Genomic DNA, 26,594 nt, shown 5'->3' with positions numbered 1-26,594 from the left:
CCTAAGCGACAGCCACTCCCACGTTAACCCATAACCACGCCCTTACAAACGTGGCACCGACCCCTTTTACGTAGTAGCCCCGCCCCCCATCTCTCGTAGCTCCGCCCATGGCCTCAGTGTGGCTCCCACCGTGTGAGGCCCCGCCTCCTCGTAGCCCCGCTCACAGCGTTTAGTGGGCTCCGCCCCCTGGTAGCCCCACCCCCCTTAGTAGCCCCGCCCACTGCATCAGTAGCCCCGCCCACTGCATCAGTAGGCCCCCGCCCACTGCATCAGTAGGCCCCACCCCCTTAGTAGCCCCGCCCACTGCGTCAGCAGCCCCGCCCACTGCATGAGTAGGCCCGCCCCCTTAGTAGCCCCGCCCACTGGTAGCCCCGCCCACTGCATCAGTAGCCCCGCCCACTTGTGTCGCCCCGTGTTTACACCGCGCGTGGCTCCGCCCCCCGCTGCTGCTGCCCCCGCCCCCCCCCATCCCCCCCCCCACCGCGAGTTCTCTGCGATTGCGTCGCGAGAAACCGGCGGCGGCGGCAGCAGCAGCAGCACGGGCAGGCAGCAAGCAGGGTGTGTGTGTCAAGTGCGTGTGTGTGTAGGGTGCGTGTGTGTGTGCGCGACACGTGTGCGTGTGTGTGACACGTGCGTGTTTGACAAGTGCGTGTGTGTGTAGGGTGCGTGTGTGCGACATAGGTGCGTAGTGCGCCACGTGTGTGTGTGTGTCACGTGTGTGTGTGTGTCACGTGTGTGTGTGTGTGTCACGTGTGTGTGTGTGTCACAAGTGTGTGTGTGTACACGCGTGTGTACACGGGTTCGTGTGTGTACCCACGTGTGTGTGTGTACACGTGGGTGTGTGTCACATGTGCGTGTGTCACGTGTGTGTGTGTATGAACGGTGCGTGTGTGCGACATAGGTGCGTAGTGCGCGCGCGCGTGTACCCACGTGTGTGTGTGTACACGTGTGTGTGTGTGTACACGTGTGTGTGTGTGTACACGTGTGTGTGTACACACACGTGTGTGTACACACGTGTGTGTACACGTGTGTGTACCCACGTGTGTGTGTGTACACGTGTGTGTACACGTGTGTGTGTACCCACGTGGTGTGTGTGTGTGTACACGTGTGTGTACCCACGTTTGCGTTCGTGTGTGTGAACGGCAGAGGTCGCGTTCATTTCAAATGCGTGGAGAGAGGAGGAGGACAGTCGTGCGACAGAACGCAGAGCGGAGACTGACGCCACATCAACATCATCATCATCACCATCAACATCATCAACATCATCATCAACATCATCAACATCATCATCAACATCATCACCATCATCAACATCAACATCACCATCATCAACATCATCATCAACATCATCAACACCATCAACAACATCATCAACATCATCAACATCAACAACATCAACATCATCAACATCATCAACATCATCATCAACATCATCATCATCAACATCATCATCAACATCAACATCATCATCAACATCATCATCAACAACATCATCAACATCATCAACATCAACAACATCAACATCATCATCATCAACATCATCAACATCATCATCAACAACATCATCAACAACATCATCAACATCATCATCAACATCATCATCATCATCAACATCATCAACATCATCATCATCAACATCATCATCATCAACATCATCAACATCATCATCAACATCATCATCAACATCATCATCAACATCATCAACATCATCATCATCAACATCATCATCAACATCATCAACATCAACATCATCAACATCATCATCAACATCATCATCAACATCACCATCAACATCATCAACATCATCAACATCATCATCATCAACAGCATCATCAACATCAACATCATCAACATCATCAACATCATCATCATCATCAACAACATCATCAACATCATCAACATCATCATCAACAACATCATCAACATCATCATCATCAACATCATCAACATCATCATCATCAACATCATCATCATCAACACCATCATCATCAACATCATCAACATCATCAACATCATCATCCTCATCATCATCAACATCATCATCCTCAACATCATCAACATCATCATCAACATCATCAACATCATCATCAACATCATCAGCAGCAGCAGTGGCATCATCATCATCTCGTCACGTGACTGACACCACTGCCACTGTATATCTCCTGACATCATCAGCATCAGCAGCAGCAGCGTCGTCATTGCTATTACACACAGACACACCATCACCCCCCCACCTCGTCACATCTTCATCGTCACTTTCACGACCTCGTCACGAACCATCGGCAACCTCCTCCTACTGCCAGGCAGCGTGCCATGTGCATCCACCTCCACCTCGTTTAGTGACGCAGCTCGCTATGACATCATCACCTTCCTCGCCTCGTCACAAGCCACCTCATCAACATGTGACATCGCAATGCGTTTGCCATCATCACCGTTATTTGTTGCGAGCGTCGTCATGATCTGACTATTGTTACCACCTCTTCACACCAAGCATTGTCTCATCTAACGTCATCATCATCATCACCACCTCATCATCACCTGTCACCTGCCCATCACGACCATAACCTCGACATCACAATTAGTAACCGAAATTATCATCATCATCATCATCAACTCGTCACTTTCACCTCATCGTTACCTCGTCACACACCCGACTACCATCATCATCATTACCACCTTGACGTCAACACAAACGTAAACAAACAATACCTCAACCATCAATTCCCCTGACATCGTCACCTGATCTCATCACCACCTCATCACCACCTCACCACCACCTCATCATCATCATCATCACAACCTCATCACCACCTCATCATCATCATCACCACCTCATCACCACCTCATCACCACCTCACCACCACCTCATCACCACATCATCATCATCACAACCTCATCACCACCTCATCTCCACATCATCATCATCACAACCTCATCACAACCTCATCACCACCTCATCACCACCTCACCACCACCTCATCACCACCACCTCATCATCACCTCATCTCCACCTCATCATCATCACCACCTCATCACCACCTCATCATTACAACCTCATCACCAACTCATCACCACCTCATCACCAACTCATCACAACCTCATCACAACCTCATCACCACCTCATCACCAACTCATCACAACCTCATCACCACCTCATCACCACCTCATCACAACCTCATCACCACCTCATCACAACCTCATCACAACCTCATCACCACCTCATCACAACCTCATCACCTCATCACCACCTCATCACAACCTCATCACCACCTCATCACCACCTCATCCCAACCTCATCGCCACCTCATCACAACCTCATCACCACCTCATCACAACCTCATCACCTCATCATCACCACCTCATCACAACCTCATCATCTCATCACAACCTCATCACCAACTCATCACCACCTCATCACCACCACCTCATCACCACCTCATCACCACCTCATCACAACCTCATCACCACCTCATCACCACCTCATCACAACCTCATCACAACCTCATCACCACCTCATCACCACCTCATCACAACCTCATCACCACCTCATCACAACTTCATCACCACCTCATCACCACCTCGTCACCACCTCGTCAACACCTCATCACCACCTCATCGCAACCTCATCGCAACCTCATCACAACCTCATCACCACCTCATCACAACTTCATCACAACCTCATTATCACCTCATCACAACCTCATCACCACCTCATCACAACTTCATCACAACCTCATCACCACCTCATCACAACTTCATCACAACCTCATCACCACCTCATCACAACTTCATCACAACCTCATCATCACCTCATCACAACTTCATCACAACCTCATCACCACCTCATCACAACCTCATCACCACCTCATCACCACCTCATCATCACCTCATCACAACCTCATCACCACCTCATCACCACCTCATCACCACCTCATCACAACTTCATCACAACCTCATCATCATTTCATCACCACCTCATCACCACCTCATCACCACCTCATTACAACTTCATCACAACCTCATCATCACCTCATCACAACCTCATCACCACCTCATCACAACCTCATCACCACCTCATCACCAACTCATCACCACCTCATCACAACTTCATCACCACCTCATCACCACCGCATCACAACCTCATCGTCACCTCATCACAACCTCATCACCACCTCATCACCACCTCATCACACCTTCATCACAACCTCATCACCTCATCACCACCTCATCACCACCTCATCACAACTTCATCACAACCTCATCATCACCTCATCACCACCTCATCACCACCTCATCACCACCTCATCACAACCTCATCATCACCTCATCACAACCTCATCACCACCTCATCACCACCTCATCACCACCTCATCACAACTTCATCACAACCTCATCACCACCTCATCACAACCTCATCACCACCTCATCACCACTTCATCACAACCTCATCACCAACTCATCACCACCTCACCACCTCATCACCACCTCATCACCACCTCATCACCACCTCATCACAACCTCGTCACCAACTCATCACAACCTCATCACCACCTCATCACAACCTCATCACCACCTCATCATCATCATCATCACAACCTCATCACCACCTCATCACCACCTCATCACCAACTCATCACAACCTCATCACCACATCACAACCTCATCACCACCTCATCATCATCATCACAACCTCATCACAACCTCATCACCACCTCATCACCACCTCATCACCAACTCATCACAACCTCATCACCACCTCATCACCACCTCATCACAACCTCATCATCACCTCATCACAACCTCATCACAACCTCATCACCACCTCATCACCAACTCATCACAACCTCATCACCACCTCATCACAACCTCATCACCACCTCATCATCATCACAACCTCATCACAACCTCATCACCACCTCATCACCACCTCATCACCAACTCATCACAACCTCATCACCACCTCATCACCACCTCATCACAACCTCATCGTCACCTCATCACAACCTCATCACAACCTCATCACAACTTCATCACCACCTCATCACAACTTCATCACAACCTCATCACCACCTCATCATCACCACCTCATCACCACCTCATCACCACCTCATCACAACCTCATCACCACCTCATCACCACCTCATCACAACGTCATCACAACCTCATCATCACCTCATCACAACCTCATCACCACCTCATCACAACTTCATCACAACCTCATCACCACCTCATCACAACTTCATCACAACCTCATCACCACCTCATCACAACTTCATCACAACCTCATCATCACCTCATCACAACTTCATCACAACTTCATCACCACCTCATCACAACCTCATCACCACCTCATCACCACCTCATCACCACCTCATCACAACCTCATCACCACCTCATCACCACCTCATCACCACCTCATCACAACTTCATCACAACCTCATCATCACCTCATCACAACCTCATCACCACCTCATCACCACCTCATCACCACCTCATTACAACTTCATCACAACCTCATCATCACCTCATCACAACCTCATCACCACCTCATCACAACCTCATCACAACCTCATCACCACCTCATCACCACCTCATCACCACCTCATCACAACTTCATCACAACCTCATCATCACCTCATCACAACCTCATCACCACCTCATCACCACCTCATCACCACCTCATCACAACTTCATCACAACCTCATCACCACCTCATCACCACCTCATCACCACCTCATCACAACCTCGTCACCAACTCATCACCACCTCATCACCACCTCACCACCTCATCACCACCTCATCACCACCTCATCACCACCTCATCACAACTTCATCACAACCTCATCACCACCTCATCACAACCTCGTCACCAACTCATCACAACCTCATCACCACCTCATCACAACCTCATCACCACCTCATCGTCATCATCACAACCTCATCACCACCTCATCACCAACTCATCACAACCTCATCACCACCTCATCACAACCTCAACACCACCTCATCATCATCATCACAACCTCATCACAACCTCATCACCACCTCATCACCAACTCATCACAACCTCATCACCACCTCATCACCACCTCATCACCACCGCATCACAACCTCATCGTCACCTCATCACAACCTCATCACCACCTCATCACCACCTCATCACGTGACAAACGCGATCGCTAGCAGCTGACATAGTACGCATCTGGAATAATAATAATAAAATAAATCACCTCATTACTGAAGCATCGCTCACCTCGTCACTTCGGCCGTGAAACTTCCTCGCGCGATTAAACATCGCAATCTTTACTTGACACGCAAAACAAATATTACCAGCATCTCGTGCCATCGTCAGCTTGTGAAATCACCACCGCCGCCATCGTCATCATCATCGTCGTCATCATCGTCGTCATCATCGTCGTCATCATCGTCATCATCATCGTCATCATCATCGTCATCATCATCGTCATCGTTGTCAGTAACATTGTCACGGCATGAGCATCTCCCGATTCCATCCCCTCGTTCCCTAAAGCATCTTCACCACCACCACCATCATCATCACCTCGTCACGGAATCAACCCGACATCGTAACCTCCCCTGTGTCGTTCTCGCAACGTCGTCGTGAGCCTCGTCACACCACGGCCACCTCCGACGTCAATGCCACCTCATCAAAACATTGTTTGCCAACCTTGTCGCCTAACCTTGTCACGATTTCTCCTGGTCCAGGTCTCACCTCTTCAGAGTGGCCATCTCCACGTGTCCCTCGTCCGTCGCACGGGCCCCGCGAGGCGTCTCACCACCTCGTCATTGTCACACCTCGTCTGCCGATAGCAGCTCCTCAAACTGCGTCATCCTCCTCCTCCTCGCTCCTCACCTGACACCGTCATCACCTCGTTTAAAGTAAGGCAAGAGAGAGAGAGAGAGAGAACAAGGGAGACGCATAACAAAGAACGAGCGAAGAGGTGGAGGAAGCGAGAAGGAGGAGGTGAATTAGGGGGAGGGGAGGAGGGGGGGCAATATACGAATATAAAGAGGAAGTAGACGAAGTTAAAGAGGTGGAGAGGAATTATGAGTTGGAAATAAGTGAAGAGGAGGAGGTGATAGGAAGAGTTGTGTGAAGAGGTGATGGTGAGAGTTGTGTGAAGAGGTGATGGTGAGTGAGAGTTGTGTGAAGAGGTGATAGGAAGAGTTGTGTGAAGAGGTGATGGTGAGAGTTGTGTGAAGAGGTGATGGTGAGTGAGAGTTGTGTGAAGAGGTGATGGTAAGAGTTGTGTGAAGAGGTGATGGTAAGAGTTGTGTGAAGAGGTGATGGTAAGAGTTGTGTGAAGAGGTGATGGTGAGTAAGAGTTGTGTGAAGAGGTGATGGTGAGAGTTGTGTGAAGAGGTGATGGTAAGAGTTGTGTGAAGAGGTGATGGTGAGTGAGAGTTGTGTGAAGAGGTGATGGGAAGAGTTGTGTGAAGAGGAATCCAAAAGACGAGGTTGAAGAGGCGAGCTGTTGAGGAATATGTGGGCAGGAGGTGGTGGTGAGTTTCGGTGAAAGGGAGAATTTGTGAAGGAGGAAGGGCTGAGGGGGGGGGGGGGAGGACGACGAGGGGAGGGCGACGAGGTGAGGGCGACGAGGTGAGGGCGACGAGGTGAGGGCGACGAGGTGAGGGCGACGAGGGGAGGGCGACGAGGTGAGGGCGACGAGGTGAGGGCGACGAGGGGAGGACGACGAGGTGAGGGCGACGAGGGGAGGGCGACGAGGGGAGGGCGACGAGGTGAGGGCGACGAGGGGAGGACGACGAGGTGAGGGCGACGAGGGGAGGGCGACGAGGTGAGGGCGACGAGGTGAGGGCGACGAGGTGAGGGCGACGAGGTGAGGGCGACGAGGTGAGGGCGAGCCCGTCGCATGGACACGCGGCGATGGAGCTGTCTGCGGTGGGGGAACGCGTGTTCGCGGTGGAGAGGATCAACAAAAAGAGAATTCGCAAGGTGACCACACAAGACACACACAGACAAAGATCCCCCGTATAGACTTGACAGAGTGTTGGGGCAAGTGCTGTTAGAGAGCGCCTATGAAGGCCGGCACGGCACACGAGGGGGGTGGGTGGCCAGCACCACGCCCGACCGCCTTTGTCTCCCCTGTGGTGATGTTTACACACCGCACCAGGTACTCATTTCAGGCTGAGTCGACCTAAGGGAGGCCCAGGACCGGTTGAGATAATCGTCACTGGGTGTTGGCCGTGAGCGGGAATCGAACCCGGGTCGTCAGGTTCATAGCGGAGCACGCTAACCGCTACACCACCGCTCCCTACTCACATATACAACCGCCATTTGCCACTAAGTGGCGATGACGTCACCACGACGCTTGTGCCAGGCCATGTGCACCTTGAGGCCATGTGAAGTGTCGAACGCCCGCTGGCAGGTCACGGGGCAGACCCAGGTGCCACAGGTCGACTGACTGAGATGACCGAGATGACTGGCTGATGCACCACTTGTGCACCCTACTGTGCCAACTTGCTGTGCTTTAGCCGCCCGGCGCTCCACTCGTTGTTGTGAGCGTCGCTCCTCCGCCCTCCGTTGTTGTTGGAGGGCGACTGCCTCCAACTGCCCAGTAGCGTCCTTCACGAGCCTCCTCCACAGAGGCCGATCTTGACACCGCTGGTACCAGTCATCGGCAAGTCCACTCAGCTCCACGTCCTCCTGTACCACATCACTCCATCTCTACTCTAGCCCGTGCCGCGCCCGTTTAGCCCCCTTGATCCGGCCGAACAAAAGCTGTTTGGGCATGCGGTGATTGGTTATGCGGGCTACATGGCCCAGCCAATGCAGCCTTGCCTGCTGGAGGTGCTCACCGATGGGACTTTGTCCAGATCTTTCGAGGATTTGTGAGCTTACACAATCCAGCCTGGTTAAACCCAGGATTGATCGTAGGCAGGCCAGCCTAAATGTTTCTAACCGGCAAAGATGTTCCATTAGGGGGGTCCGCGTTTCACAAGCGTAGAGAAGGGAGGGAATGACTGTGGCCGAGAAGACCCGAAGCTTCGTGCGGAGCGACAGACCAGGTAGCTTCCACACAGCGTTACGCAACCAACGAAAAGATATTGCCGCTCGACTGATTCGGAGTGAGACCTCTGCTGTGAAACCGGAGCCTGTCATAAGCACACTGCCCAGGTATGGGAAACTCTCCACTCTCTCCACAACTGCCCCATCACCGATTGGGAGTTGTGGCGGTGGATTGCCCCGGGGACCACCGGCACACCTGCACACACACCGACACACACATACACCTACACACTTACACACCTACACCCACACACCTACACACACAGATACCTGCACACTTACACACCTACACACACATACACCTACACACACACCTACACCCACACACCTACACATACAGACACCTGCACACACACCTACACACACACATCTACACACACATACACCTACACACCTACACACACACACCTACACACACAGACACCTGCACACACACCTACACACACACATCTACACACACAGACACCTGCACACACACCTACACACACACATTTACACACAAAAACAAAGATCCCCCGTATAGCCTTGAACAGACTGTTGGGGCAAGTGCTGTAAGCCAACGCCTATGAAGGCCGGCACGGCACACGTGGGGTGGGTGGCCAGCACCACGCCCGGCCGCCGTTTTTCTCTCCCTACACACACACATTACACTCTATACACACACACACCTCAACACACATTCATACGCGCCGTGTGCTTTGTGCAGAGGTGACGTCATGTCACGTGATTCACCTCATTGCCCACCTTGTCACCTCCACAGGGAATGGTTCAATACCTGGTCAAGTGGAAGGGATGGTCTCCAAAGTGAGTAGCACCTCATCATGACTTTGGTGATGGCGTTGGTGGCAGCAATGATTATGGTGATGACGGTGATTGGTGATGTTGCGAATGTTATTCTTAGGTTTTACTGGTAGGAATGAAGTGAACCAGCCTACAATAGATTATATCGTCCGTCCGTCCGTCCGTGTAGCAACATCGCCCCCTACTGCAAACACTTGGCAGGACCCTACAAAAACCTTTAGACTCAGTGATGCTTTCCTGGCTAAACAAGTGTAACATTCCCTTATAATTCCCTGAGATAGCTTTTAATTAAAACATTTAAATTAAAAATAAACTCACAGCGGCCTAAAGCCTACAGCTAGGCCTAAAGCTTAGAACTAGGCCTCAAACTCTCCCTTCGTATCGTACCCCCGCGTGTGTGAAATTGAGTTAATGTTAACAATGTTACATTCCCTGATGTTTCTAAATATAAACATTTACATTTAAAGCTTTTACATTAATATTTAAAACATTTAAATTAAAAATGAACTCACAGCGGCCTAAAGCCTACAGCTAGGCCTAAAGCCTAGAACTAGGCCTCAAACTCTCCCTTCGTATCGTCCGATTAGGTGTAGCAACATCGCCCCCTACTGCAAACACTTGGCAGGACCCTACAAAGACCTTTACACTCAGTGAGGCTTTCCTGGCTAAACAAGTGTAACATTCCCTTCTAATTCCCTCAAATAGTTTTTAATTTATAAATTAACTCACAGCGGCCTAAAGCCTACAGCTAAGCCTAAAGCCTAGAACTAGGCCTCAAACTCTCCCTTCGTATCGTACCCCCGCGTGTGTGAAAGGGAGTTAATGTTTAACAATGTTACATTCCCTGATGTTTTTTTTAAATAGAAACATTTAAATTGAAAGCTTTTACATTAAAATAAACTCCCTACCCCCCCGTCGTCGACGGGTCTCCAGCCTAGAGCCAGGCCTGGGAATCTCTCCCCCGCTAGGGGTGTATTGGGTGGGGCTATAGCGGTAGGGGGCGGGGCTACGTGGGGCTGGGCGGGGCTACGGCGGCAGGGGGCGTGGCCACGAGGTGGAGTGCGGGGCTACGCGGGGTTGGGGCGAGGTTACGGCGGTAAGGGGCGGGGCCACGAGCTGGGGGCGGGGACACCGAGATGGGGCGGGGCCACGGGTGGCCGGGGCGGGGTTACGCGGGTGGAGGGCGGGGCCACGGGGGCGGAGCGGGGCCACGGGGGACCGGGGCGGGGTCAAGCGGTGTGAGGCGGAGCTTTGCGTGATGGAGGGAGGGGCCGTTGGCGAAAAGGGGCGGAGTCTACAGTCGAGAATACAGTACCGGAGGCGAGAAGGCGGTGCTAATAGTGATAGGGGCGTGGCTTACCCCAACAGGTCAAGACCATGGGGGCGGAGTGTGGGAGGGGCAGAGCAGAAAGGAGGTAGAAATACGTCACGTGAGGGGTGCGTTAACCAATCGTATCCCGCGTCTCGCGTGATCGGTTCCCGCGCGTGTCGTGATTTGTCGGAAGAAACAAGCACGTGGAGTCCAGCGGACCAATCGCGAGGCGTCTTGCTGGGGGTGGGGGGGTCGGTTCAGTCGCGCTGCCATTGGATGCGCGCGCCGCGGGCGCGTGGTTGGTTGTCGTAAGAATGAATTACTGGGGACGTAAAATTTATTTGAATGCGAATTTAGCGTTACTAAAACAATAGCTGCGTGTAATTCACGCAGTGAGGGAAAACTGTTCTAATTTCTGATGTAATAAAATCTCTCACAAGCCACAGACCGTTGCTAGGAGACCCAACGACCAATGAGCGCGCGCCTCACTGCGATAACGTCACGCCACAACCTCACCGGTTAACTTTTCGCGGGAAATTAATACTGGTAGGAACAATGACCCAGCCTACAATACATTATACTGGTAGGAATGAAGTGAACCAGCCTACAATAGATTATATCGTCTGTCCGTCCGTCTAGCAACATCGCCCCCTACTGCAAACATTTGGCAGGACCCTACAAAAACCTTTAGACTCAGTGACGCTTTCCTGGCTAAACAAGTGTAACATTCCCTTATAATTCCCTGAGATAGCTTTTAATTAAAACATTTAAATTAAAAATTAACTCACAGCGGCCTAAAGCCTACAGCTCGGCTGTAAGCCTAGAACTAGGCCTCAAACTCTCCCTTCGTATCGTACCCCCTGCATGTGTGAAAGGGAGTTAATGTTTAACAATGTTACATTCCCTGATGTTTTTTTTAAATAGAAACATTTACATTTAAAGCTTTTAAATTGATAATTAAAACATTTAAATTAAAAATTAACTCACAGCGGCCTAAAGCCTACAGCTAGGCCTAAAGCCTAGAACTAGGCCTCAAACTCTCCCTTCGTATTGTACCCCCGCGTGTGTGAAAGGGAGTTAATGTTTAACAATGTTACATTCCCTGATGTTTTTTTTAAATAGAAACATTTACATTTAAAGCTTTTACATTAATAATTAAAACATTTAAATTAAAAATTAACTCACAGCGGCCTAAAGCCTACAGCTAGGCCTAAAGCCTAGAACTAGGCCTCAAACTCTCTCTTCGTATCGTCCGATTAGGTGTAGCAACATCGCCCCCTACTGCAAACACTTGGCAGGACCCTACAAAAACCTTTAGACTCAGTGAGGCTTTCCTGGCTAAACAAGTGTAATAATACATTATGTTTATATTCTTTTGTTATTCGTTCCTACCAGCCCACCCCGCAGGGACCTGTGTTCCGTAAAGTCACGTAGGTAAAAAAAATTAAATTAATTAGTTTACACAACAAAGGCTCATTCCTAACAGCGTGCTTCAGCCGCACCGAACCTCACAAAAATAATATTCAGGGTCTACCTTGGCTCCTCCCACCCTCAACCAGTATATATACAAATACTGTTTATTGGATTTTCTCTCACTTGATACAGCTATCGTGCTGTGACGGTTCCACCTGAAGACGGAAGCTTGTGTTGCCTCCGAAACGTCGTGATTTTTATTTTACTTTTATTAATTAAAATTGTTTTACCTACGTGACTTTACCGAAAAAACCTAAGAATATGAATCCTTGCAGTCACGAAAGCTTCAAATCTAGAATGTTGCGAATGGAGGTGATCGATAATGGTGTTGATTGGTGTATTTTTTTTACGGTGATGTGGATGGTGTAAATGTTGGTGACGGTGGTGGTGATGTTGTGGGTGGTGTGAATGTTGATGGTGGTGATGACAGATTGTGATGGTGGTGACTGTGATAGTGGTGATAATTGTGGTCATGGTAATTATTGTTGTCGTGGTGATGCTGGTTATGGTCATGATGTCAGATGAACGTGCTCGTCAGAGACTCATCTGGTGGTGGTCGTGGATTATTCACGCCTTGGATTTAGTTACACTGCTGATGATGCTACTGCTCTCGCTCATGATGATTTGGATGATGACGCCATCAGGTATAGCACGTGGGAACCAGAAGAAAACATCCTCGACCCTCGCCTCGTGATGGCCTACGAAGAGAGGTGAGAGAGTTGGGTTTTGGTGAGGAGGTGAGTGTGTGCACTGACATGACACTTTGTGTGTGTGTCTGCGGCGGTGTCGCTGTCAGCGCGCCGCGCTCACAGTCGACACCAGTGACGAGGATCATCACCGGTCCTGGGCCTCCCCGCAGTCAAATCTTCAAATGAGTATCTTGTGCTGCGTGTGAACATCGTCACTTGGGGAGACAAAGGCGGTTGGGCGCGGTGCTGACCACCCACTCCCTCGTGTGCCATGCCGGCCTTCATAGGCGCTCGTGAACAGCACTTGCTGCTACAGCAGAGGTCGCAACCGGGTACCCGATACCCGTACCCTACCCGATACCCGGCTACCCGTACCCGGCCGGGTACGGGTACCCGTTTGCGACCCTGGTGCGGCCGGGTACGGGTACGGGTAGACAGTGAGTCACTGGTGAGTCACCGTTTGTCACTCATTTCCCAACGTCTTGTCTCTTCTCACAATTCAAGTTCCTAGAATCAACCCACCCGCGCCTGCAACATGGCTTCATCCAAGAGGTCGCAATCAGGTACCCGATACCCGTACCCTACCCGTACCCGGCCGGGTACGGGTAGGGTACGGGTACGGCCGGGTACGGGTACGGGTACCCGTTTGCGACCCTGGTGCGGCCGGGTACGGGTACGGGTAAGGAATCAAAAACCGTTTGCGACCTCTGTGCTACAGTCTGTTAAAGCTACACAGGGCATCTTTGTTGTCTTTGTGTGTGTGTGTGGAGAGCGGTGGCGCAGTAGTTGACGCACTGCGCTGTGAACCCGGCGGTCCCAGGTCAATTCCTGCTCATGGCCCAACATTGGTGATTAATATCTGAACGGGGTCCTGGACCTCCCTTAGTTCAACGCAGCCGCACCTGCGTACCTCGTGCGGTGTGTGTGTCTGTGTGTGTGTACTAAACATCATTGTGGGGAGCGGTGGTGCAGCGGTTAGCGCGCTGCGCTGTGAACCCGGCGACCCGAGTTCGATTCCCGCTCACGGCCAACACCATCAGTGACGATTATCTGAACCGGTCCCGGGCCTCCCCTAGGTCGACTCAGCCTACAATGAGTACCTAGTGCGATGTGTAAACATCGCCGCTGGGGAGACAAAGGCGGCCGGGCGCGGTGTTGGCCACCCACCCCCTCGTGTGCCGTGCCGGCCTTCATAGGTGCTCGCTAACAGCACTTGCCGCTACAGTCTGTTAAGGCTATACGGGGGATCTTTGTCTTTGTACTAAACATCAGCACTGGGAAGTCAGTGGTAGCAGGCCACCCCGTTGTATGCTGCGCCGGCCTTCATAGGTGCAACTCGCTAACAGCACTCGACCCGACGGTCTGTTAAAGGGATTGTCGTCGTCTCTGTGCGCAGGGAGCAGAGGGACCGAGCGATTGGTCTGCGGAGGAGAGGCCCTCGCTCCAGGAGACTCGTGCTGCAGGTCAGACGTCACGTGTCGCCGTTAGAACTCCGGGGCAAGCCGCCGTTGCCAGAGACGGCACCCTGACGCCTTTCCAACCCATTCGAGTTTACCAGAGAACGTCAAGCAGGTCCCTGCGGGGTGGGCTGGTAGGAACGAACAAATGAATGGCTATAATAAAATGAAATGGCGGGGGTACGATACGAAGGGAGAGTTTGAGGCCTAGTTCTAGGCTTTAGGCTTAGCTGTAGGCTTTAGGCCGCTGTGAGTTAATTTTTAATTTAAATGTTTTAATTAAAAACTATCTCAGGGAATTATAAGGGAATGTTACACTTGTTTAGCCAGGAAAGCCTCACTGAGTCTAAAGGTTTTTGTAGGGTCCTGTCAAGTGTTTGCAGTAGGGGGGGATGTTGCTACACCTAATCGGACATTGGACGGACGGACGATATAATCTATTGTAGGCTGATTCACTTCGTTCCTACCAGTATAATGCTACCCCCTATCCCCCTCCCTTTGATGCTGATAATCCTGCATAATGCACGGGCATAATATGACTTTGAAACCCCCCGCCCACCTCCTACGCATTTCACATAAATATGCTAAATTCCTCTTGATATGCAAATTATTTTGTCAAGGCGCTCTTCTTCCCACCTCCCCCCCTCCAACCCAGCTTAAATATACGCTCCAAGCTTGGTGGTGTTTCATTCTTCACCTGAGGACTGCTGCTTGCGTTGTGGCCGAAACGTCGTGAGAATTATTAAATGTTTTATTTTTATTATATTATTATTTCCCTTCTACGTGACTTTACCGAAAGAACCAAGAAGAATTACGCAACCGTCGATAACGCTTTGGCCTCATAAGAATAACATATCTATATACTGTATGCATGTTGCACTTGTTTAACACCACTGCACGTAGCCAACCGTGCTAATTGGAGGTGCAGGGGAAGGACAACAACACATCACGTAAATATGTAGTGACGTATCGGGCAATGGCTGGCTTTCTTTCACATGTATGCGCCCCGCAAGAAGGGTTATTGCACAACACCTCGAGGCAATCCTGTTGAAGAATGTGCTCAAGTGTTGTTGGTTGTGCTTGTGCACCACCACTGCCAACGCAGCATGAGCAGCAGCAGCTTCATTGGCAGCATTGGATCGGTAATTAGTTCAGCAGTTCCACTGCTGGATTATATTGTTTTCCGCCTGAGGACGACCGCTTGTGATGCGATCGAAACGTCGTGATTTATTTTATTTTATACACCACGTGACTTTACCGAAAGAACCAAAGAGTATGGATTCCTGCAGTCACGAAAGCTTCAAATCAAGATTAGTTTAACATGAGAATTGCCAGTCTCTCTGTGGTGGTTGTTTTTGCTCTGATTTCCGTTTGCTTCGTTGTTGTACTTAATTTAAGAAAAACAGGTTAGATTCAAGGTCAGGGAACGAGTCAAGGCAAGGGTTAAAGAGTCAAGGTTAGGATTAGAGTCAGAGTCAGGGTCAGGGTTTGAGTCAATGTTGGGTTTAGAGTCAGGGTTAATGTTAGAGTCAGGGTTAGGGTCAGGGTTAGAGTTGACGCAGTACAAGTCCAAATTGCATTGTTGCATGTGTATACGCACACCCACGTGCACTGGCAGAGCCAGTAGGGGGGGTGGGGTGGCACGTGCCCCCCCAATGATCCGATCGAAATCCATAATTTCGATGGGATCATTGGGGTTTATTAGTAATAAATCGGCATTTTGCGACCCATACTGCCACTGTGTAGCATATTATTATATGCCAGGGACTCTATGACATGATAGGACAATACTCCATAATTGGCAATAAGTAACAGCAAAGCAGTTATAAGTGACTCATAATTGTGCGCAGTTGTGTATACACAGGACACGACTTCCCTGAAGGCATTCACCTTCAGCGAGCGCGATGCCGATCACACGACATGGTTCGAATTCGACCCTCGATCGATGGCTGCGCCATCGCCGGAATCGCATCGAATAAAAAGCAAGGGACAAGTCCTCACTTACTAACAACTCCTCTATCATTTTTCATTGCTGGAGGGGTTGCCCCCCTACCTGAAAATCCTGGCTCCGCCATTGCCCACGTGGACACGCACGTGTGTGTGTGTGTGTGTATGTAATCAAGGCCTATGAAACCATCAATAGGCCTGGGCTCTGGGTTGTTCTTTCTACATTCAGAGTCTCTGACTCTCTGCTCACAATCATGAAACACCTTCATGATGGTAGGTAAGCCCGGGTAAAGCTGTGTGGCCGTGAGCCATTCCCTATTGACCTTGGAGTGCGACAAGGATGTCCTCTGGCGCCTTCATTACTTAACATATTTTTCGACCACATAGTTCGAGAAGCCTTCCATGGCTATACCGGAGGAATCTCCATATGGTATAGATACAATGGGAGGCTGATCAATGCTGCCCAGGTGCGGTCATGGGATGGCTCTTTATTGGTCAACCATGTTATGTATGCTGGTGATCTGGTGATTGCTGCTCACTCAGAGAAGAAGTTGGAGGCGCTGCTGCTTGACCTGGAGCGTACTACTAAGAGGTGGGGCCTTACCATCAGCCCCTCCAAAACTAAGCACCTGTCTGGGTATTTTGTGTCATCAAAAACTCCACCCTCTCAACTCCACATTGGTGATGGGGCAGTTGAGAGAGAGGAGAGGCTTCCATACCTGGGCAGTGTCCTTATGACCGGTTTAACAGCAGACATCTTAAATTTTGATTTTAAGCTTTCGTGACTGCAGGGATTCATCTTCTTGGTTCTTTCGGTAAAGTCACGTAGAAGGGAAGTAATACATCTCTGCAACCCTCAAAAACGCTAAGATGCCAGCTAGCAACATCAGCAAAGATGAGCGTTTTGAATTAGCTCAATTAAAAAAGAGGGATGACATTGTCATCCTCTCAGCCGACAAAGGCAATGCCACTGTCATCATGGACAAAACAGAATACAACAACAAAATCCAACAACTACTCAACGATGGCAGCTATACAAAAATAAAAAGAGACCCCACCAACAGCCTCGTCTCTAAAACCAAGAAAGTCATTTCTGATTCAACCGCATTAATTGATCAGACCAAACAGTTCTCGTTGAAACCTTCTGCAGCCAGGCCACCAAGATTATACGGCTTGCCAAAGATACATAAAGAAGATACACCTCTTCGTCCCATTGTCTCTACTATCAACTCCCCCACCTATAAACTGGCTCGTTTTTTGTCTGAAATCCTACGGCCTTTCACTGGAAAAAACACCTCTGCGGTACTAAACTCTACTGACCTGGTATCGACAATCAAGGGGATTGCCCTGTCCCCAGACGACCTGCTTGTCAGTTTTGATGTGGTTTCCTTATTCACCAAAGTTCCTGTACCTGACACCATCGCAATCATTGAAGACTTGGTTCATCAAGGACTGAATGCTGGGGTACCCCCCCTGGTGAGACACTGCTTAACCAATACATACTTCACCTGGAATGGAACTTTCTACAAGCAAATTGAGGGCACCCCAATGGGCTCCCCCCTATCTCCGGTTGTAGCCAACATCTTCATGGAGAAATTTGAGACTGACGCCATCAAGACTGCCACTTTACGCCCGACCTTATGGAAGAGGTACGTAGATGACACTTTTGTCATCTGGCCACATGGCCGGCCTGCTCTAGACCAATTTCTCGACCACATCAATTCCATACACCCAGCCATCAGATTCACCATGGAAGTCGAAAAAGATTGCAAGCTACCCTTTTTGGATGTCCTAATTAAAAGGAGACCTGATGGTTCAATGAGCCACTCTGTCTACAGGAAAGCCACCCATACGGATGCTTACCTAAAACCGGATTCCCACCACCATCCATCCCAGAAGAATTCCCTCATCAAGACTCTATACCATAGAGCCCAATGCATTTCCGACCAAGAACACATTGGCAGTGAACTCAAACACGTACGCCAAGCTCTTAAGGCTAATGGTTACTCCGATTACACAATCCGCAAGGCCATCACTCCAACCATCAAGAAGGATCCTGTTGAGGAGCCTTTCAAGACCATCACCTTACCCTACATTGCTGGGGTCACAAAAAAGATCTCCAAAATCCTGATTAAACACAAGATCCAGGTCCGATTCAACACAGTACATAAAATCCGTGATCTGGTCCCGTCTGTAAAAGATGTGGTTTCAGACATACAGTACCCTGGCGTCTACAAACTAAGTTGCCTCTGTGAAAGCAGTTACATTGGAGAAACCAAACGACATGTCTCGGACCGCATCCGTGAACATAAAGCAGACCTGAAACACGGTAGGACAAACACCTCAGCCGTGGCAGATCACTGTGACAATTCAGTGGGCTCACATGACATTGACTTCTTCAAGACAGAGGTTCTCTGCAAGCCATCTGGCTATCATGAGAGATTCGTTCATGAGGCGATCCACATATACAAACACAGAGACAATTTCAACCGAGAAGATGGATTCTGGCTTAGCAATCATTGGAAGGACGTAATAAACCATTTCGGATCTTAACTGATTGTGTTCACGTTTACGGTGACTTTCAGACCGCGTTCCACTCACTGGCATGGTGCAGTGTGCAGAGTAATGTATGGTGTCGTAATTGTATAGTAAATATATAGCAGTGTGATACACATTAGGGTGGGTAGAATAATACATAGTGTTATATTAAAATGGATAAGGCAGCAACTGCAGCAGCAGCAGTAACTGCAGCAGCAGCAGCAACTGCAGCAGCAGCAGCAGCAACTGCAGCAGCAGCAACTGCAGCAGCAGCAACTGCAGCAGCAGCAACTGCAGCAGCAGCAACTGCAGCAGCAGCAACTGCAGCAGCAACTGCAGCTCCCTTTGATGCTGTTAATCCTGCATAATGCACATGCATATGTAGTACTAATCACATTCCTGCATTTCCCATAAATATGCTAAATTCCTCTTGATATGCAAATTCCTGTTTCATTCAGACTCTGTCGCCTCGACGGACCTGGTTTTCACCTGAGGACGGCTGCTTGCGTTGTGGCCGAAACGTCGTGAGAATAATGTTTATTATGTTTTATTTTTATTATTTCATTACTTCCCTTCTACGTGACTTTACCGAAAGAACCAAGAAGGAGCAGACATCTTATTCCGAATCAGTCGAGTGGCATTATCTTTTCATTGGCTGAGTAACGCTGTGTGGAAGCTACCTGGTATCTTGTTCCAAACGAAGCTCTGGGTCTTCTCAGCCACAGTCATGCCCTCCCTTCTCTACGCTTGCAAAACGTGGATCCCTCTAATGGAGCATCTTCGCACATTAGAAACATTCAGGCTTGCCTGCCTACGATCCATCCTGAGTTTAACCAGGATGGATTGTGTGCGGAGCTCATAATCCTTGAAAGATTTGGACAAAGTTCCATCGGTAAGCTCCTCTGGCAGACAAGGCTGCGTTGGCTGGGTCATGCAGCCCGCATGCCCCACCACAACAAGCTCAAACAGCTTTTGTTCAGCCGGATAGAGGTTGCTAAACGGTCAAGCCACGTACTCTTAGGTTTTTTCGGTAAAGTCACGTAGGTAAAAAAGAAAAAAAAAAATGACATTTTTTTTTTATAATAGAAATAAAATAATAAATCACGGCGTTTCGGAGGCAACACAAGTCTCCGTCATCAGGTGAGACCGTCACAGATAAATGTACTGTATCAAGTGATGCAAAAATCCAAGAGACAAGCTCTTATATACAAGTTAAGGGAGGAGGAGGGGGGAGGGGCTTATCTGAATGTGGTAGCCAATGAATGGAACGTGTTGGGGGGGGGGGGGGCTGAAAGAGAACAATAGGTGTACAAGTTGTCGTACTACCCGGTGTTGGTTGACAATCAAATACAAAAAGGAGAGTGCTGTTAAACGCTGGGGATGTCAACACTCGGTAAAGTAGAATAGTATCTGTCAAATAAGATGGTCCAAATATGTGTAGTTAAAACTTTGTTGCATGGTTAATAACATCTTTCCAATGTAAAGCTTTCGTGACTGCAGGGATTCATCTTCTTGGTTCTTTACCGAAAGAACCAAGAAGATCTTTCCAATGATTACTCAGTTTGTACCCATCATCACGGTTGAAGTTGTGTCTGTGTTTGTATATCCGGATGGCTTCGTGTACAAACCTTTGATGGTAGCCAGAAGGTTTGCAGAGCACCTTGGTCTCGGAAAAGACAATTTCATGAGAGCCCACAGCGTTGTAGCAATGATCGGCAACGGTGGAAGACTCAATTTTGCCGTGTCTCAGATCTGACTTGTGCTCGCGGACACGATCGGAGACATGACGTTTCGTTTCCCCAATGTAGCAATCACCACAGCTGCAACTCAGTTTGTAGACTCCAGGGTATTGCAAGTCAGGGATGGCATCCTTGACAGATGGAATTAGATCACGGATTTTATGTACTGTACTGAATCGGACTTGGATTTTATGTTTGTTTAGAATTTTGGAGATCTTTTTGGTCACGCCTGCTATGTATGGCAACGTGATAGTTTTGATCGGAGTTTCAAGTGGCTGTTTATGTCTATTATTATTTCTATTAGATATTTTATGATTTATTTATTACCTACGTGACTTTACCGAAAAAACCTAAGAGTATGAATCCTTGCAGTCACGAAAGCTTCAAATCTAGGGCCAATGACTGGTACCAGTGGTGTCAACATCGGCCTCTGTGGAGGAGGCTCGTTAAGGATGCTAATGGGCAATTGGAGGCACTCGCCCTCCAACAACAACGGAGGGCGGAGGAGCGACGCTCACAACAACGAACAGAGCGCCGGGTGGCTAAAATCCAACAAGTTGGCATAGTAGAGGCCACGGCTCGTGCGTCTGCCGGTCATCTCGGTCAGTCAAATCACGGCACCTGGGTCTGTCCCGTGACCTCCTGCCAGCGGCGAGCCTTCGCCACTTCACGTGGCCTCGGAGTGTACCTAGCCCGGTGTGGCGATGCCATGGTGACGTCATCGCCACTAGTGTCGAATGACGGTTGTTGTTGTTGTGTGTACGCAGATCTCGAGCCTGGGGTCGCGGTCGTCCCGCTCCTCCCTGCGGCCGCGCGGCGTGGCCGCCACCGCGACGGGGCAGCTCCACGCGGAGCTCCACGCGGAGCCGCCGAGCGGGGAGTCCAGAGGCGGCTCGGTGATAGACGACGACGACGGCGACGACGACGACGAGGAAGACGACGACGACGTGGGGGACGCCGACTACGACGTCAACTTTGACGACGACGACGACGGCGCTCGCGCCATGCAGACCCGAGCCTCCGCCGCCGCCGCGGCCGCCACCGCCGCCCCCCCCCCCCGCCGACACCCAGGAGCGGCCCCCGCCCTCGCGCTCCCCGTCGCCCGCCCGCGCGTATTCCATACGGCGCCTCCGAGCCCCGTCGGCGGTGGCGGCGGCCGGCGCCGGTGCCGTCGCGGCCCCGCAGGCGGGGGGCGACGGGATGGTGGCGGTCGCCCTGCGGCAGAGACGCCGCCGTCGCCGCCGGCGCCCGGCGACGCTGCGCCGCCCGGCGCCGCCCGACGGACGGCCCGCGGCGCCGTGCGGGCGGGGGGGCTCGGGCCCGGCGCCGGGCTCCTCCCTGCGGCCCCTCCGCCCGCGGTGCCGGCGCCCGCCGGCGCCCGCCGCCACGGCCGCCACGGCCGACTCGCGCCGCCGCCACCACCGGCGCCACCTGCACCTGCAGCGCCGGCGGCTGCTGCGGCGGCTGCTGCCGAGGGCGGCGCGGGGAGGAGGCGGCGCCGGGCCGGCCGAGTCGTCGCCGAGGAGGGGCCGCGGCCGCGACGACACCGAAAACGACGACGACGAGGACGAGGAGGAGGAGGATGAGGAGATGGAGGTGGACGAGGAGATGGACGAGGTGGACGAGGCGGTGCGCCGGGAGCGGTTGTTGTGGAGCCCCCCGCGTCACACGCTGCACGCGCACGTGGTGGTGACGGACGTGACGGCGCACCTCATCACCGTCACCTTCAGGGAGGCCGGCAGCCAGGATGGCTTCTTCAAGGTGCGGGCGGGCGCCAACAGCGCCAACGCCAATGCCGCCAACGCCACCGCCACCATCATCGTGTGACACACGAGGTGCGGTGTGGAGGGGAGGAGGAAGAGGAGGAGAGGTCGGTGTGAGAGGGGGGGGGGGGAGACTGCTCGGAGAGAGAGAGTGGAGAGAGAGTTTAAGGATTAGAAGAGAGGCAGCGATGGGAGCTGAGAGTCGAGAGGCGACGGCCTGGAGAGGAGATAGAAATCAGTGGCAGAGACCAGCGGGAAAGAGACCAGCGGGAAATTGCGTAGCGACTGGATCAATCTCAGAGAAAGATCAGGACAGGAGGGAGGCAAGAGAGAGAGAGAGAGAGAACCCAGAGAGGGGACGAGGGGAGCGAAAGACCCCCAACCACCGAGAGAGGCCGAGCGACCGTTGAGCAGACGCTCGGCCGACGGTTTCCTCGCACGGGTGCCGGGCGGCGAAGTCGGAGGGTTGAGCATGGGGGACGTCTGGGAGAGAAAGACTCAAGAGCCGTGAGACGCAAGAGGAAGAACCGTGGAGGAGAGACCGAGACGGTGGGTGGGGATTCGTCGGGAGGAGGAAGCGGTGAATGGGCTCAGGAGTTGGGAGCTCGGAGCCGAGAAGGCGAGATGTGCCTTTGGAAGAGACGAGGTGCGGATTGGAGGAAGAGGTGGGGAGGTGCGCGCGGAGAGATGACGGAACTCCCGAGAAGATAGAGCGAGAGACGGCAAAAGACTGCACGCAGCATAATTAATCCATAATCTGCCCACTTGGGTGCACTTCCAGAATCACGAACAACTGCTCGGAGTAGCACTTCCAGGATCGGGGAGGGTGGGGCGACGGTTCTTCCTCCTCCTCCTTGCAGGGGCTATAACAGCGTAGGCCACGCGACGAAAACGAACCAAGCGAATTCGGTTTATCTGGCGGGTTTCCTGCGTTCCGTGACGTTATCCGGCGTCGCACAGCGCAGAACGCGTCGACGCACGACGCTTGAAGGACGACCGTTCGGTGGACAAAGTTCGATGGACGACGCTCCAGGGACGACGCTTGAAGGACGACGTGCCGAGGAGATGGAGGCCAAATGAGGGGGTCGTGCAGATATAATTCCACATTTCGACATCTTCCGCAACGCCTGTAGTCGTTATGGATCGTTTACTTGTTCCGCAATTGTCACAGCCGCGGATATTGTTTTGGCAATGTTCAACAATAGATGGCATTGTTTTACTAAGGTTTCAGTATTATTATAATAATTATTATTACGATAGTTGCTGAATTATCGCTGTTATTCATGTGTTTTGTTTAGGGCTGGTTGCGTGCCCTGCAGAGGATGTGACACGCGTACTGCTGGCAACGCACACGTGACGTGCGTGTACACACCGCGTGTAACTCGCGGTAGGGTATATATACATGTGGCGCGTACTCACCGTGTCTACTGATAACAGAGTACACGCCGCCACGTGTACTCGTCGGGAGGTTGTTCGCGTTGATGGGCATTTACTGGGACATGCGGGCACAAGTATGCACACCTGTACACAATTACACGTAGGTATTCGCACGCAGATGTATACAAGTACGTGCAGGTACACACACAAGTATACACAATTACACATAGGTACTTACACATAGGTAAATACACACACAAAGACAAACACGAAGATATATTCCGTATAGCCTATACAGACTTGGGGCAAGTGGTGTTAGCGGGGAACCTATGAAGGCCGGCATGGCACACGAGGGGGTGTACACACACACAGATGCACACTCACAGGTACACACACACACAGATGCACACACACACACACACAGATGCACACACACACACAGGTACACAAACACACAGATACACACACACACAGATGCACACACACACACAGGTACACACACACACAGATGCACACACACACAGGCACACACACACACAGATGCACACACACATACACACAGATGCACACACACACACACAGGTACACACACACACAGATGCACACACACAGGTACACACACACAGGTACACACACAGATGCACACACACACACACAGATGCACACACACACACAGATGCACACACACACACAGATGCACACACACACACACACAGGTACACACATACACAGATGCACACACACACGCACACAGGTACACACACACACACAGATGCACACACACACACAGGTACACAAACACACAGATACACACACACACAGATGCACACACACACACAGGTACACACACACACAGATGCACACACACACAGGCACACACACACACAGATGCACACACACATACACACAGATGCACACACACACAGGTACACACACACACAGATGCACACACACAGGTACACACACACAGGTACACACACAGATGCACACACACACACACACAGATGCACACACACACACAGATGCACACACAGATGCACACACACACACACAGGTACACACATACACAGATGCACACACACACGCACACAGGTACACACACACACACAGGTACACACACACACAGATGCACACCCACACACAGATGCACACACACACACACAGGTACACACATACACAGATGCACACACACACGCACACAGGTACACACACACAGGTACACACACACACACAGATGCACACCCACACACAGATGCACACACACACACACAGGTACACACACACACACAGATGCACACACACAGATGCACACACACACACACAGGTACACACACACACACAAAGGTACACACACACACACAGGTACACACACACACAGGTACACACACACAGGTACACACACAGGTACACAAGAGCACACTAATACCGTGCACACACACACACACAGGTACACACACACACAGGTACACACACACACATAGGTACACACACACAGGTACACACACAGATGCACACACACACACACAGATGCACACACACACACACAGATGCACACACACACACAGGTACACACACACACAGATGCACACACACACAGGCACACACACACACACAGATGCACACACACATACACACAGATGCACACACACACACACAGGTACACACACACACAGATGCACACACACAGGTACACACACACAGGTACACACACAGATGCACACACACACACAGATGCACACACACATACACACAGATGCACACACACACACAGGTACACACACACACAGATGCACACACACAGGTACACACACACAGGTACACACACAGATGCACACACACACACACAGATGCACACACACAGATGCACACACACACACACACACAGATGCACACACACACAGGTACACACATACACAGATGCACACACACACGCACACAGGTACACACACACACACACAGGTACACACACACACACAGATGCACACACACACACAGATGCACACACACACAGGTACACACACACACATAGATGCACACACACACACAGGTACACACACACAGGTACACACACACACACAGGTACACAAGAGCACACTAATACCGTGCACAAGGGTTGCACCCAGGTGCACGGGGAGGGCCGGGTCGCCCCGGGTAACCAATTACCCTAATTAATGACGTCATTAGTCGCAATGCTTTGCACTGCTCAAGGGTCACGTGGCGTGGGTGTTAGGGATTTTTGAAGGGGGGGAGGGGGGGGGGATCGAGATACATTTTGGTTATTAATATATTTAACGTCACAATTGCAGCACAAAAAGTGGGTGAAGTATGGTTCATAGTCGGGGGGTGGGGGGGGGTTAGGGGGGAGGTTTCTCTTCGTGTGCGTGCACAAATGAGTAGCCTCTTGAATTTCGATTTAAAGCTTTCGTGACTGCAGGGATTCATCTTCTTGGTT

General features: G+C 51.0%; 1 protein-coding gene and 1 long non-coding RNA gene across 2 annotated transcripts; both read left to right on the top strand.

The window, feature by feature from the left end:
- Positions 1 to 479: 479 nt before the first annotated feature.
- Positions 480 to 7,530, top strand: LOC144719071 (uncharacterized). The gene is made up of 2 exons (XR_013585526.1): positions 480 to 558; positions 6,724 to 7,530. It is a non-coding gene; the product is annotated as an uncharacterized LOC144719071 (long non-coding RNA).
- Positions 7,531 to 7,836: 306 nt separating this feature from the next.
- On the top strand, positions 7,837 to 26,376 carry LOC144718587 (uncharacterized). The gene is made up of 6 exons (XM_078593961.1): positions 7,837 to 7,972; positions 9,807 to 9,850; positions 13,277 to 13,342; positions 14,718 to 14,784; positions 21,770 to 22,205; positions 22,237 to 26,376. The coding sequence occupies exons 1-6, from the start codon at positions 7,904 to 7,906 to the stop codon at positions 22,827 to 22,829; spliced, it is 1,275 nt and encodes a 424-aa protein (XP_078450087.1). The 5' UTR covers positions 7,837 to 7,903; the 3' UTR covers positions 22,830 to 26,376.
- Positions 26,377 to 26,594: the final 218 nt, after the last annotated feature.

This window comes from Lampetra planeri, chromosome 5 (assembly GCF_965212315.1).
Source record: "Lampetra planeri chromosome 5, kcLamPlan1.2.h2, whole genome shotgun sequence".
NCBI classification, from domain to species: Eukaryota; Metazoa; Chordata; class Hyperoartia; order Petromyzontiformes; family Petromyzontidae; genus Lampetra; species Lampetra planeri.
The sequence above is the reverse complement of the archived record's forward strand: the minus strand, read 5'-3'. Positions and strand labels throughout refer to the sequence as shown.

What these genes read in the sequence shown, in the direction of transcription:
- LOC144718587 (XM_078593961.1), top strand. Translation starts at nt 7,904, where the DNA reads ATGGAGCTGTCTGCGGTGGGGGAACGCGTGTTCGCGGTGGAGAGGATC. An exon ending in GTGATGGCCTACGAAGAGAG is followed by an intron (nt 13,343 to 14,717) that starts GTGAGAGAGTTG and finishes CTCTGTGCGCAG; the next exon opens with GGAGCAGAGGGACCGAGCGA. An exon ending in CCAGGAGACTCGTGCTGCAG is followed by an intron (nt 14,785 to 21,769) that starts GTCAGACGTCAC and finishes GTGTGTACGCAG; the next exon opens with ATCTCGAGCCTGGGGTCGCG.